Source organism: Lissotriton vulgaris, chromosome 1_1, assembly GCF_964263255.1.
Source record: "Lissotriton vulgaris chromosome 1_1, aLisVul1.2, whole genome shotgun sequence".
NCBI classification, from domain to species: Eukaryota; Metazoa; Chordata; class Amphibia; order Caudata; family Salamandridae; genus Lissotriton; species Lissotriton vulgaris.
The window spans coordinates 2,078,026,453-2,078,038,846 of record NC_141685.1 but is presented as its reverse complement, the minus strand read 5'-3'; the positions used below and the strand labels follow the sequence as shown (position 1 = coordinate 2,078,038,846).

General features: G+C 52.5%; 1 protein-coding gene across 1 annotated transcript in view; it reads right to left on the bottom strand.

Moving 5' to 3' along the window:
- SLC15A5 (solute carrier family 15 member 5) overlaps nucleotides 1-12,394 on the bottom strand; it is a 394,335-nt gene that overhangs the window by 321,167 nt on the left and 60,774 nt on the right. The window contains exon 2 of the mRNA XM_086938942.1: nucleotides 567-789. Coding sequence (XP_086795068.1) covers nucleotides 567-789 — 223 coding nt within the window. The remainder of the gene's footprint in view (nucleotides 1-566; nucleotides 790-12,394) is intronic.

Below are 12,394 nucleotides of genomic sequence, written 5' to 3'. Positions count from 1 at the left end.
AAAAGTAGAGAAATGTCAAAAGATTTCCCATGGAATAAAATTCCGCAAACTTTTTCCGACTTCAGACCAAGAAACTCATTCATAGCCTTTCCAAGGCTCTCAAACCATAGTTGGTTAACCGCTATACATAAACGGTATGAGCTGCCCAGTATGCTTTGATGCTCGGAAATGAATAAAATGAGTCTTTTTATTTTGATACTAATGTTAATGCATTTAAACATCATGAATATATGCAGTTACAAGTGCATTATTTGCGCAGTTAAAATATATCCTGATGGGTAGATCTCATTTTATACATTCATTGATACCAGTGCTGACTATGGGAAATTATCAAAATATCCAATGAAAATGATCTCTTTTTGCTTTATGTGGGTGAGTGAGTGAGGGACGAAGTGAGTGAGGACTTGTACAGCATTCTCTCTCGGACACCGTGGTCTCTTAGTGTGGGCCTGTGGTTGCTAAGCTTTGCAATGCCATGTATGCACTTGACCTTTCAAGATAAGCCTCCATTCCTCAACAAGGAGCATCTCGCAGTCAACATCAACATATATTGCAAGACTACAGACCTGTTAAAAAAGGACAAGAGCTCCCTTTGTCCATAATCCTGAAGACTGTAGGCACTGAGTGGACACACAATAGCTCTTATTCCTCCTGAACCAAGGGAGGCTGCAAGCAATCCGAAGTAAAAAAGTAGTGTCTGCTCCCTCTTAGCAATGGTGTGAGCAATGTGTTGCGTATCAATGTAGAAGTCTTCAAAAGGGAATGCAACAACCGGTAACATGGCAGTGCCTGCAATTGAAAAGAGCACAAAATACATGAAAGTTGTAATAACACACAAAACACATCTGAGAACGAATCTAGGGGTTTGCGATATGCAGCATACATAGGGGGCATTTGATTAATAGTTAAAAACAGTAGAATTGAAGACATTGTTCCGCTTCCATGTCCAACTCTGAGACTTATGATGTGAGCCACTTTGATAGACAGGTCTTATTAATGCTTTATCCATATGAGGCAGAAGTGGAAGAAGGGTTGGCAGTAGGTAATCGAAGCCTTGTGTATCAAGGTAGCAGCAAAACCTCTTTTCATAGCTCATCAGGTGCTTCACTATTGTAAGTGGTGATCATTGGTGGCTTACAAGCTGGTATAGAAGTACAATTCGTGCATTAATGGACAAAGGGGCTCAGCTGCAAGAGGACTCACTACAAGCCAATTACACCTGACTACCCAACCATGAAGGTCACCACGTTCCTTGCTTTCATCATAGCCCATGGCGTCTTTGCTTTGTCAATGCTCACAAAGTCACTAACGAGTAACAAAATGATTAATTTCTCCTCGTTTTTTGCTCTTTCCATGTGTGGTGCATTCTGCAGCAAGCAGAGAAAGAGCTCATCGCAATTATTCACTGTTTATGTGCAGGAAAGTGTCCCCTCCTGCACATAAACAATCCTACCTGCAACGCAGGCATCCTTGCGACATGGCAGCAGGGTGGCTGTGCTGGAGCTAGGCAGCTTTTCCTGTGCTAGCACTAGGGGAAACACAGAAGTGTGCAGCATCAATGTGAATACAGTTTATCCCTGTGTTTTCAAAATGTGGAGCATGGGGCTGCCAAATTTGCCACAGCTTGGCGCCCCAACATTTTTTTTGTAAATATGTCCCAAGATGTTTTGTTGACATGGGGTCTCTGGTGGACCTACAGGTGTAGAATCTCACTCTCAGTCCTTCCACAAACTTCTGTTAAAGTAGATTACTAACTGAAAAAGTATGCCTTGCAGCATATTTCATTAATGCGCTGTGCCTGTTAACATTGTTTGTGTCGTTGTGAGCAACCTATGAATGTGTGGTTGAACACTGGTGAAATTGAAAGCAATTGTACATTTATTTTTTTAATAACTCTGCCTAGTAAGTTATGATTATGCAGAAATATCATTATACATATGGTGAAATGATACAGCAAACACAAATGAAATGAAAGATTCTAAAATGTGTTTTTACTAGAGGTTTTAATCACAAGCTTAAGAAGTAACCATCTGAATTTTCTGACTCAAATTTCTCGTGGTAACATTTTAATATTAAATTCAGTAGATGATTGGGACACTGTACTTGTGTAAAATTACCCTACACACTACATGTATCATCAAGATTCACTTTGCTTGAAAATGAGATTCCAACTAGCTCCTTTCTTTAATAATACATTGCCTTCTGGTACAAAACTCCTCAGCTTGATTTGGTAAAGTTATGCCGCCGTGCATCTGTGCATGTTTGCTCTCCATGTTTTTCGTTTTTCCTCCATTGACAACCAGAAAGTGCACTGGAGATGTGTTAGTAATAGGGGACTCTAGTTGGCAAATGTAGATACCTTTGTCCAAGTAGGAACCCTTCTTACTTGTCAGGGTAAGGGAGGTATACTTCTAAAATACCCTCTGCTTCCACCCTTGGTAGCTTGGCATGAGCAGCAAGGCTTATCTCAGAGGCAGTGTGTGAAGCATTTGCACGTAACCAACAGTAATAAAGTGAAAACACTACAAACTGACACCACACCAGTTTAGAAAAATATCCAATATTTCTTATAGTTAAACAAGACCAAAAAGATACAGATCCAACATACAGTACTTGATAAAATATGCACTTTGCAGGTATACTTTAAAAATGAAGTTCCTTGAAGTCAGTAGCTCCATCGGGTGCTACCGCAGTACTGTTAACAGCAGAATCCAAAAGTTCCATCTGACCATGTTGGTCGGGGGTGTCGGCAGACTAATAAACTGTACCTTTTGTGTAGCGGCTGACATGGTGCAGGCCGGTGGTTGCAACCGTTGTGGTTGCGGTGTGAAGCGGAGTGGTGCGGCGTGCGATGCCCTCAAGTCACGGTGCAGGCAGCAGCTCGGTGACTGTTGTCGAGCGGCATTGGTGAGACCAGGGTTGCTGTGCAGAGTGAAGGCGGTGCTCAATGTGTTGCTGACAGATCATGGTGCAGGGGACAGAGCCCGTTGTGGGGAGCTGGCATCCGTCTGTCCAGGCTGTGGTGAGGGATGGGGCGTCGCGTCGTGAGACATACGAGCGGTGCCCTCAAGCCACGATGCGGTTACAGAAGTCGTGTGCAGCAATGGCGTTGGTGAGATCAGGGTGGCAAAGTGAAGCGAGGTGGTGCGAAATGCAGTGCCCACAGGTCACGGTGCAAGCAGCGGCTTGATGGTGTCAGTTGTCATCATTGGTGATACCAGTGTTGCGGTGCGAGATGTGAACAGTGCCCTCTACAGTGCCTTCAGGATACGGAGCCAGCGACGGACTCAGTGATGTAGTCAGCAGCTTTTCCCCCTCTGTGGCAAATGAAACCACGGTTCCAGAGGCGGCACCCGGAGGTCGGTGAAGTATTTCAGTCCCAGAGAAATCAGAACAGGAGGCAAGCTCTATTTCAAGCACTTGGAGATACTCAGCACAAGTTCAGTAAGTTCAGTCCAGTCCTTTCACTGCCCAAGGCAGAAGCAGAAACTGCAGACCAACCTAGCAAAGCAACCACACAGCAAAGGGGCAGTACTCCGCCTAGCAGTTCTTCCAACTCTTCTTCTTGGCAGGTTCCTTGATTCCAGCGAGTTCTAAAGTTCTGTGGTTTGGGCCCAAATATTTATACTGCATTTCTTTTTGTTTTCTGGGGAAGAGAGTGTCTGTGCCCAGTCCAAACCATTCTGTCCTCTCAGGTGTGGCTTTCTAGCAGCAGGCGGAGACAGCTTTGTCCAAGGCAGACGAGGCCCATTCAAGTGTAAGAAAATCTTAAATCCAGTGTAGGTCTATTCAGCCCAGCTCTGACTAATCCAGGAAGTGACTGTCGGAAGAGAATGCACATTCCCAGTCACTGTCAATCCAAAGCCAGACAGTCAATCCACAAACCCAGCAGAAGCACACAGGATGGCTAAGCAAGACAATAATGACTTTCTAAAAGTTGTATTTTCCAACCCAGAGCACAAAAATCATCTTTACTAAAAGATTCAATTTTATATTCTGAGTTCAGGCATCCTAAACCCCATTTCCCCATCTTGTCCCAATGGGAAGGTATGCTTATATGATGTTATAAGTAAACTCCCATTTTTTTTTTTTTTTTTTAAAGTAATTTTTATTGTAGACACACTTTACACAGGCCAATAGTTGCACATATTCAGCATCATTCACAGTGCTATAGTCAGGTTCATCCATTTCTCGTGTACACAGCCTGCAGGCCCACATCCCGGGGGCCGGGCGGCGGCAGTAAATTCGCACCCCCATGCCTGGTTGTTCTTCCTCAGGAGTATGGACTCGGATTCGTGTGTGTGCCTACTTTTCCGTCCTCGCCTTAATGAAACCCCGAACTCCCCCCCCAACTCGCCCCTCAGTCCCCAAACCCCTTATCCCTCCCCCCCCTGTTCCCTCCTCCCCTCCCATCATCCGCTCGGGAATCTCCCGTTGTGTAACTCTAACCTCGGGTTCCAGGCTTTCACCTCCATCGGTCCTTTTAACACCAGATTATTGTACTATGCTGACCCCTGCCACGTCTAGGTCCTCCCCGTCATCCTCCATCTCACTATCCCTGAGGCCTTGTACCATTACCTCCCAGGCCGTTGCTTGTTCCAGCGCTCTTTCATTGGCTGTTCTGCGCGCCATCTGATACCTATGCGTGCTATCACAGGCCGCCCACTTCAGGAATTCATTGTACCACCTCCTATACGTCGGGCTCGCCCTAGCCTTCCAGTTTCTGGTTATCTCCCGCTTGGCAACCATCAAACCCATATCTATGAACTTGCTCGAGAGCTTGTTTTTGGGGGTGTGTGGAAACCAATGCAGGATGCACGCCGCTGCATCAAAGTCAACAGTCCGGTCCGTCACCTCGTTCATGGATTCCCCCACGGCTCGCCAATAGTCTGATAGGGCCGGGCATGACCAGAGCATATGCACCAGCTCGGCTCCATCTGCCGCGCAGCGGGGGCACCTCGCTTCAGTCGCGCCAAAATATCTCAGGATTCTCCCAGGGGTCATGTACGCCCTGTGCAGTATGTAATAATGGATAACTTGAAAACGAGCATTCCTCGTGCTATTGCGCGCCCTCCTCACCAGCTGCGCCCACGTCGTGTCTGGGATGGGTTTACCCAGGTCAGTTTCCCATTTGAGTTTTAGTGCATCGAGAGGCGGCAGGTGCTCGTGGAGCATTCTGTTGTATAAGCAAGATACCGCTTTTACCATTCCCGCCGCCATCATGGTGTATTGGCACGCCATGGCCGTCTCCGGCTCCGCCAGTCCCAGTCCCCAGTGCTTCTGCATTGCTCGCGTCACAGCAGCATGAAGGAGAAAGCCCCCACGTGGGAGGTCAAAGCGTTCCCGGAGGGCCGAGTACGGGAGGAGCTCCCCGTTTTCGAAGAGGTCCCCTACCACCTGTATGCCTATCTCCTCCCACTGCTGCAGGCGGGACCAGTCGCCTCCATGGGGCAATGCTGTCAGCATGCCCAGTGGCATCTCCGGGGCATAGGGGTGCTGAATCCCCGCCCGCTTCTGTGCCCTGTTCCAGCACCGCCGGAATGTATCCTGTTCAAGGGACAGATCCCGGGTGGCGAGTTTCTGTCCTAGCGCAATATAGGCTAGTACGTGTCGTGGCGTACCCCGCTGTCGTTTATCCTCCGGGCCGCGGTAAACTCGAGCCACCTCTTGCGTGAAGATCTGCAATTGGGCAGCGAGATAATAGAGCTCGTAGTCTGGGAACGCCAAGCCGCCCTCATCTTTCGGGCGGGTGAGTGTCGCCAGCGCCACTCTACATCTGCCCGTCCCCCATAGGAATGAAGTGAGCTGGGAGCGAAGTCGGCGGAAAAAGGAGCTGGGGATCCAGATCGGAAGCGTTCGGAAGAAATATAGCAGCCGCGGGAGGGCCACCATTTTCAGCAGCGCTATCCTACCAGCAATGGATAGCGGGAGTGTGGCCCAGAACGCCATGCTACCCTTCAGCCCCCTGACGCATCTCTCCACATTGCCCTCGAATAAAGCCGTCGCTGTGTGGTAGACGTATACTCCAAGATAGTGGAGACAGGTCGGCTCCCAATGAAGCAGCGGTCTGTGTTCTGGGCGGGCCGCGTCCTCCCTCAGTGGGAAGAGGCTCGTCTTCGCCCAGTTAACTCTGAGGCCCGAGAGGTCGCCAAAACGTCCTAGCAGCTCCTCCGCCCCCTCAAGCTCAGTCGCGTCGTTGTCCAGGAACAGCAGGAGATCATCGGCGTACAGCGAGATAAACTGTCGCCCGTCGTTAGTTAGCACACCTGCGAAGTATCGCCCCCTGCGGGCTTCCACAGCCAGCGGTTCGATCGCTAAAGCGAACAGCAACGGGGACAGAGAGCAACCCTGCCGGGTGCCCCTCTCCACTGGGTATTGGTGGGACACCAGGGATCCAACCCGCACCCTCGCTACGGCCGCCGTGTAAAGCACTTGCGTCCACCGGATATATCCTGCGCCCAGCCCGAAGCGCGCCATAACTGCATATAGATAATCCCACTCCAGGCTATCGAACGCTTTCTCTATGTCGACCGAGAGGGCAAGTGGAGTTCCATTCCCCTCCCGCAGTTCTTCCATGAGTCGGATAAGCCGTCTAATGTTCAGTGTCGTGTTCCGGGTAGGGATAAAGCCGTTCTGGTCCTCGTGGACCAGGGCGGTCATGTGCTGTAGGAGTCTCGATGCTAGGATAGAGCTCAAGATTTTATAGTCGGCCGTGAGCATCGAGAGCGGCCTATAGGAGGCCGGACTACTACCTTCTCTGCCAGGTTTCAGTAGTGGGATGACTATCGCTTCCCGCATCGATGGGGGGAGGCGACCCGCGGTCCTTGCCTCTTTGTACACAGCCAAAAGCCGCGGCGCTAAGGCGTCAACATATTTGCCATGAAACTCGATGGGCAGGCCATCTATACCCGGCGTCTTATTACGGGCCATGGACTTGATAGCTGTTCGGATTTCCCCTAAGTCGATGTCCTTTCCCAAGTCCGTCGCCTGCTCGTCTTCTAGGCGCGGTAGGGTAAGGTCGTCCAGGAAAGCCTCCGCCTCCATTTCCCGGTCGCCCGGGGTGCTACTATACAGCGTCTCATAGTATCGCTGAAAGCCGTCCACTATGGCCGACTGGGTGTAGGACAAATTACCCCCCTCCCCGGCAAGTTGCAAGATAGGGGAGCAGCGTTTCGTGGGGTTGGAGAGCCATGCCAGCAGAGTGCCCGATCGGTCGCCTTCTACATGAGATCTCAGCATGTATGCTCGGTAATCGTAAGCCCGTAGTCTTTCTACTTCAGCCGCTACCGCCTCCCTGGCCGAGCTCACCGTGTCCTGCAGCTCCGGCCTGCCTGGTCGGTCCCTCTCCGCTGCCCTCAGCTTGGCGTCTGCCCTCTCTAGGTCGGTCAGTAGCACCCGCCTCGTGCCTACGAACTGTGTGATGCACTGCCCTCTCACTACCACTTTGAAGGCATCCCATTCCACTGCTCTAGAGCCCGTGGAGCCCTCGTTATTGGCGAAGTATTGTGTCAACCCCTCTTCCAGGGCCGCTCCGAATATCGGGTCTTCCAAAGTCTCCGGCCGGAGCCTCCAGGTTGGTACTCTAGGTTTTTCCGTCATCCAGTCTAAGTGGATCAAGAGCGGATTGTGGTCCGAGACCGTTCTCGTCAGGTATTCCGACCAGGCAACCTGCGTCAGCACGTCTCGTGTGCACAATACCGCATCCAGCCTAACGTGGAGTTCGTGTACCCCGGAGTAAAACGAGTAATCTCGGTCTGTTGGGTGCTGCGCCCTCCATGCATCGGTTAATCCCCAGCTCTCTTGCCAGTCTTGTCTACCCTTAGCTATGCGGTACACCGGGGAATCTCTCAGGGGAGGGTGGGACCTATCCAGTTGCACATCCGCCACGGAGTTAAAGTCCCCTCCCATGAGTATCGGACCCACCAGGAAGTGCGCCAGTGTCCCCGACAAGCTCGCATAAAAGGGTAATTGGTCTATGTTCGGGGCATATACGCTGCATAGGACTATAGCTTTACCCCGCAACTTGCCCTCCACTACCACAAATCTCCCCTCCGGATCTATCAGCTGTCTAGTCATTTGAAAAGGCGTCCCCGCCCTCACCCAGATCAGAGCGCCCCTTGCGTAGGCCGAGTAAGAGGTGTGGAAAACCTGCCCTCGCCATCTCCTCTGTAGTGCCACCCCTTCCTGCTTCGTGATGTGTGTCTCCTGTAAGAGCGCTATGTGTATCCCTCTCCTCTGTAGGTAGGCGTGCACTTTATGCCTGCGCTGCATTGTGTGTAGTCCCCCACATTCCAGGTCATGCATTTCAAAACATTCGAGTTAGCCATTGTCCCATAAGTCACGGTTCTTCTCCCCCTCCCTGTTCGCACTCCCGCGGATGATGGTCCCTCCCCGTCCCAAAACAGAACCCCCCAACTGGTCAACCCTCAAGAAAATCAAAATCAGCGTCTGCAGAATCCCCCCATCACCAAACCCCAACTGTGGTGCTCCCCCTCCCCCCAGAACAGGCCCCAATATCAAGATACCAGTCCCCATCCAAACACCCTGAACTCAGAACCCCCAGGTATTTAGTTCACAGCCGGAGCTGCAATCGCCTTAAGGGCGTGCGGAGCGAGGCCTCGCCCAAGAGGGGGCTGCATGACCCAGGCCCGCCGCTATCCCCCCACTACGGAGAACGGCGCATTGTCGGTCACCCAGCGCCCGTACCTGGAACTAACTTTCCCGCCAAGCGGGTGGACCCCCCACAAGGCCCAGTCCCCTTACCCAACAGGTCCAAGTCAAATGTTCAGGATTTCTTCTGCTGTTTGCGGCGTCACCACCGGATCCTTGGCATCATGGACCCCCGACAGGTCCGACTCCGAGCCCGAGGCCGATATGATCGTCTCTGTGTCCGTGCCTCGTGTGGATTGAGAACCACCCCCATTCCCAATGGTAATCACTGCTTGCAGCGCAGCTTTGCGCTCGGCTTCCGTTTGTGAAGCGGTCGGTTTCCCGGCTCCGCGGCGTCGCTTGCGCAGTCTCTGCGATTGGCGCGGCCCCGCCGGTGCTCTTTCCCGTTCCCTTTCCTTCTCCTCTCGGACCTTGGCGCCATCCGTACCCGCTTTGTAGGACTCCCACCAGTCCCAAGCGTCTGCGGCCAGGTTGAAAAACATTGTTTTGTCGTCCACCACAATTCGGAGTCTGGCAGGGAACAGCAATGAGTATTGGATACCTTCTGTGCGCAGCTCTTTCTTGATCGACAGGAAGGAGGCCCGCTGCTTTTGCGTTTCGAACGTGAAGTCAGGGAACAGCGTAACCCTACTGTTCGCGATTTGGAACGGGCCATCGTCTCGGGCCCTTTGTAGCAGCAGGTCCCTGTCCCTGTAGTGCAGCAGTTTAGCCACGATAGGTCTCGGTGGGAGGCCTGGTTTGGGTGGTTCGGACGGGACCCGATGAGCCCTTTCCAGGGTAAAGAAGGGCGACAAGCCCTCAGGTGCCACCACAGTCCTTAGCCAGTTGTCGCAGTAGGCCAGTAGGTCCATCCCCCCTTCGCTCTCCGGCACACCTACGATTCGCACGTTGCTGCGACGGCTTCTGTTTTCCGCATCCTCTGCTCGGCGCTCTAATACCTGAATCCGGTCTAGAGCCTCCGTGAGTTTCCCCTCGAGAGTCTTGTGGGCCGGAGCTAGGATTTTCAGGGCCCCCTCAGTCTCCGTCACTCTGTCTTTTAATTTGTCGTGGTCGGCTTGGAGCAGGCCGAGCCCCGACGCCACCTGCGCAATGTCGTCATGCAGCGCCTCTCTCGTTGCTGTGATGGCCTCCAGGATCCGATCCTGCAGCCTCTTCAGGTCCGTGGGCTCCCCCACGTCCCCTTCGCCGCTCCCGAAGCCGTCGCCTCCTCTTGCTTGCCTTTAGTCTTCCCCATAGTGGCCCGCGCGTGGTCTCGGGGCCCGGTGCAGCACCCACTCGTCTCACTGCTCCGCTAGCGTGGCGCTAGGACTCACAAAGCCAGGCCACCCTCCCTGTTTAGGCCTTCAGCGTTGGCAGCCAGAGTCTCCGGGCAGGGGACAGCCCCTAGGGGGTGCGTGCGTGGGGCACCAGGCCGTGAGTGGTGCGGCTCCAATTGCGCAGCGCCGCCAAGGGTAGGCTCACTCCCAGCAGCCGTCCGCCACTATTCAGGGCCCAAGGTTCACCAGCTTTCGTGGCCCTCCAGTAGGCAGTTCTAAGCACTCCCTGGCGTGCCTGCCTCCCTCGCGGACAAACAGGACGCCCCTGGGCGTTAGGCTTCCTCTCTCAACCCCCCCTCCGTGTCGCTCCGCTTTGCGGCTCACCTCACAGTTCAGGGGGGGGAGGGGGGGGGGGAGCGTGCAGGTTTCCTCCGGTGCGCCGGGCCCCCGCCGCGTCCGTCAGGCCTCAGGGTGTCCGCAGCGCGCAGCGCTCTTCCCGCAGCCTTCCCGGGCTGCTCGCTCGCGGCCGCTCCGCTGCTCCTCGGGAGAGAGCTCCTCAGGGCCCCCGGGGGGGGGGGGAAAGGGGCGCCTCCTCCTCGGTTTCGGTCCGCGGCGGGTCCCGGCCGTGCCCCCAGGTGCCGGCCCACAGGTTAGGCAGCCGGGCTTCTCGGGTCCGTCGCTGCGGTCGCCATTTTGGGCGGTCTTTCGGCTTGGCTCCGGCGGCTCTGCAGTGCGGCGGAGGTCGGTCCTCTCAGCGGCCCCTCAATCGCTCCGCTGTCGCTCCAGCGACGCCCACGCTCGGCCCGATGAGTTCCAGGCACAGCGCCGGGCTCTCCGCAGCAGCAGGCAGGATTAGTTCGGGGAATAGGCGCGGAGCTCCGGGCTCACGCCGCCATCACCCTCAGCGTGCAAGCCACGCCCCTCTTATAAGTAAACTCCCATGCTATCCTATGGGAAACATAGTCTTTCCATAGTGAAAAACGAAATACACTGTAATTCACTTCCAGAACATGGTACACACACCCGTACCTGTCCTACCTTTCACATACACTGCACCCTGCCCATAGGGGAACCCAGGGCCTGCCAGTACCTGTCCTACATTTCCCATACACTGCTCCCTGCCCATAGGACCACCTTGGGCCTACCTTAGGGGTGACTTACATGTAAGAAGAGGGAAGATTAGGGCCTGGCAAGTGGTGCACTTGCCTGGTCGACATGGTAGTTACAAACTGCGCTGAGACACTGCAGTGACAGGTCTGAGAACCCTTTACATGGCTGCTTGGGTGGGTGGCACAACTAGTGCTGCTGGCCCACTAGCAGCATTTGATTTGCAGGCCCTGGCATCCTCAGTGGACTTTAATAGAGATTTACTAGTAAATCAAATATGCCAATCATGGAAACACCAATTCATAATGCAATTTACAACAGGAGCACTTGCACTTTACCAATAGACATCAGTGAGAAAGTTTGCAGAGACATTAAACCAGTCAAAACAGAGTCAAAACAGGGAGGTCAGAAATCAAAAAGACAGGGAAACACACCAAAGGATGCCAGGTCTAACAAGATGGTTCACATTTTCACAGTTTTGTTCATTAGCAAAGTTTTACTCAGCTAACAAGGAGTGAACCAAAAGACAAATCTAAATAAGTTGGGGGTCCCCTTCATCATACGCTATGAGGCAATTGACCTGGGGCATGGGTCTTTTTTTCTATGTGGGCAGTGGCAGCTAGTGATCTTTAAAAGTGGTGTGGCGTAACACTTGCCAAGAGTGCACCACATGTTTCTAAATTAGGCTTGAAGTGTACCCATATATTAAGAATGACCTTCATTTTACCAAAGCCAGCATTTTGTTATGGGTAATCCCATGGCAAAAATTACATACAATATTCCAGTACCATCATTTTGCCACTGGTATTGCCTAAATACCATGGATGCATTTTAGAGACAGCATTTTATCACAGTTTGCGTCCCCAACCTACCCACTTGACTCCAACATAGCATGGCTGACAACTCCATGGCCAATAATTTTCTCCAGCATGCCAGCACCGGCATTTTGCCATTCGTGTCCCTTTATGTCAAGAGACTGCAATTTGCCCTGGGTGCCCTCCCTTTTGCCAAGATTAGCTCCACAATCCCAGCTAAAGCATTTTGCCATGGGTGCACACAAAAGTACTCAGACTCGCTAGTTCTCACTGACACACTCACCCTTTTCAAACTCAAAGATTCTGGGCTCTTTTGAAAATTCACATGCTACACCATGGATAACTACAAAGCTGATACCCTTGCACACCCTCTCACTATCTCCAATCATTCACACCTTATAATGCACTCACACTTCTTCACGCACTCCCTCGTACTAACTTATAATTATTCATACACACCCTCAAACTCAGATTCCCACTCACGTTCCCTTTCATTGACACTCTTAACCCTTTCGATGCTGATGACGAGCTCAGCTCGTCATCACC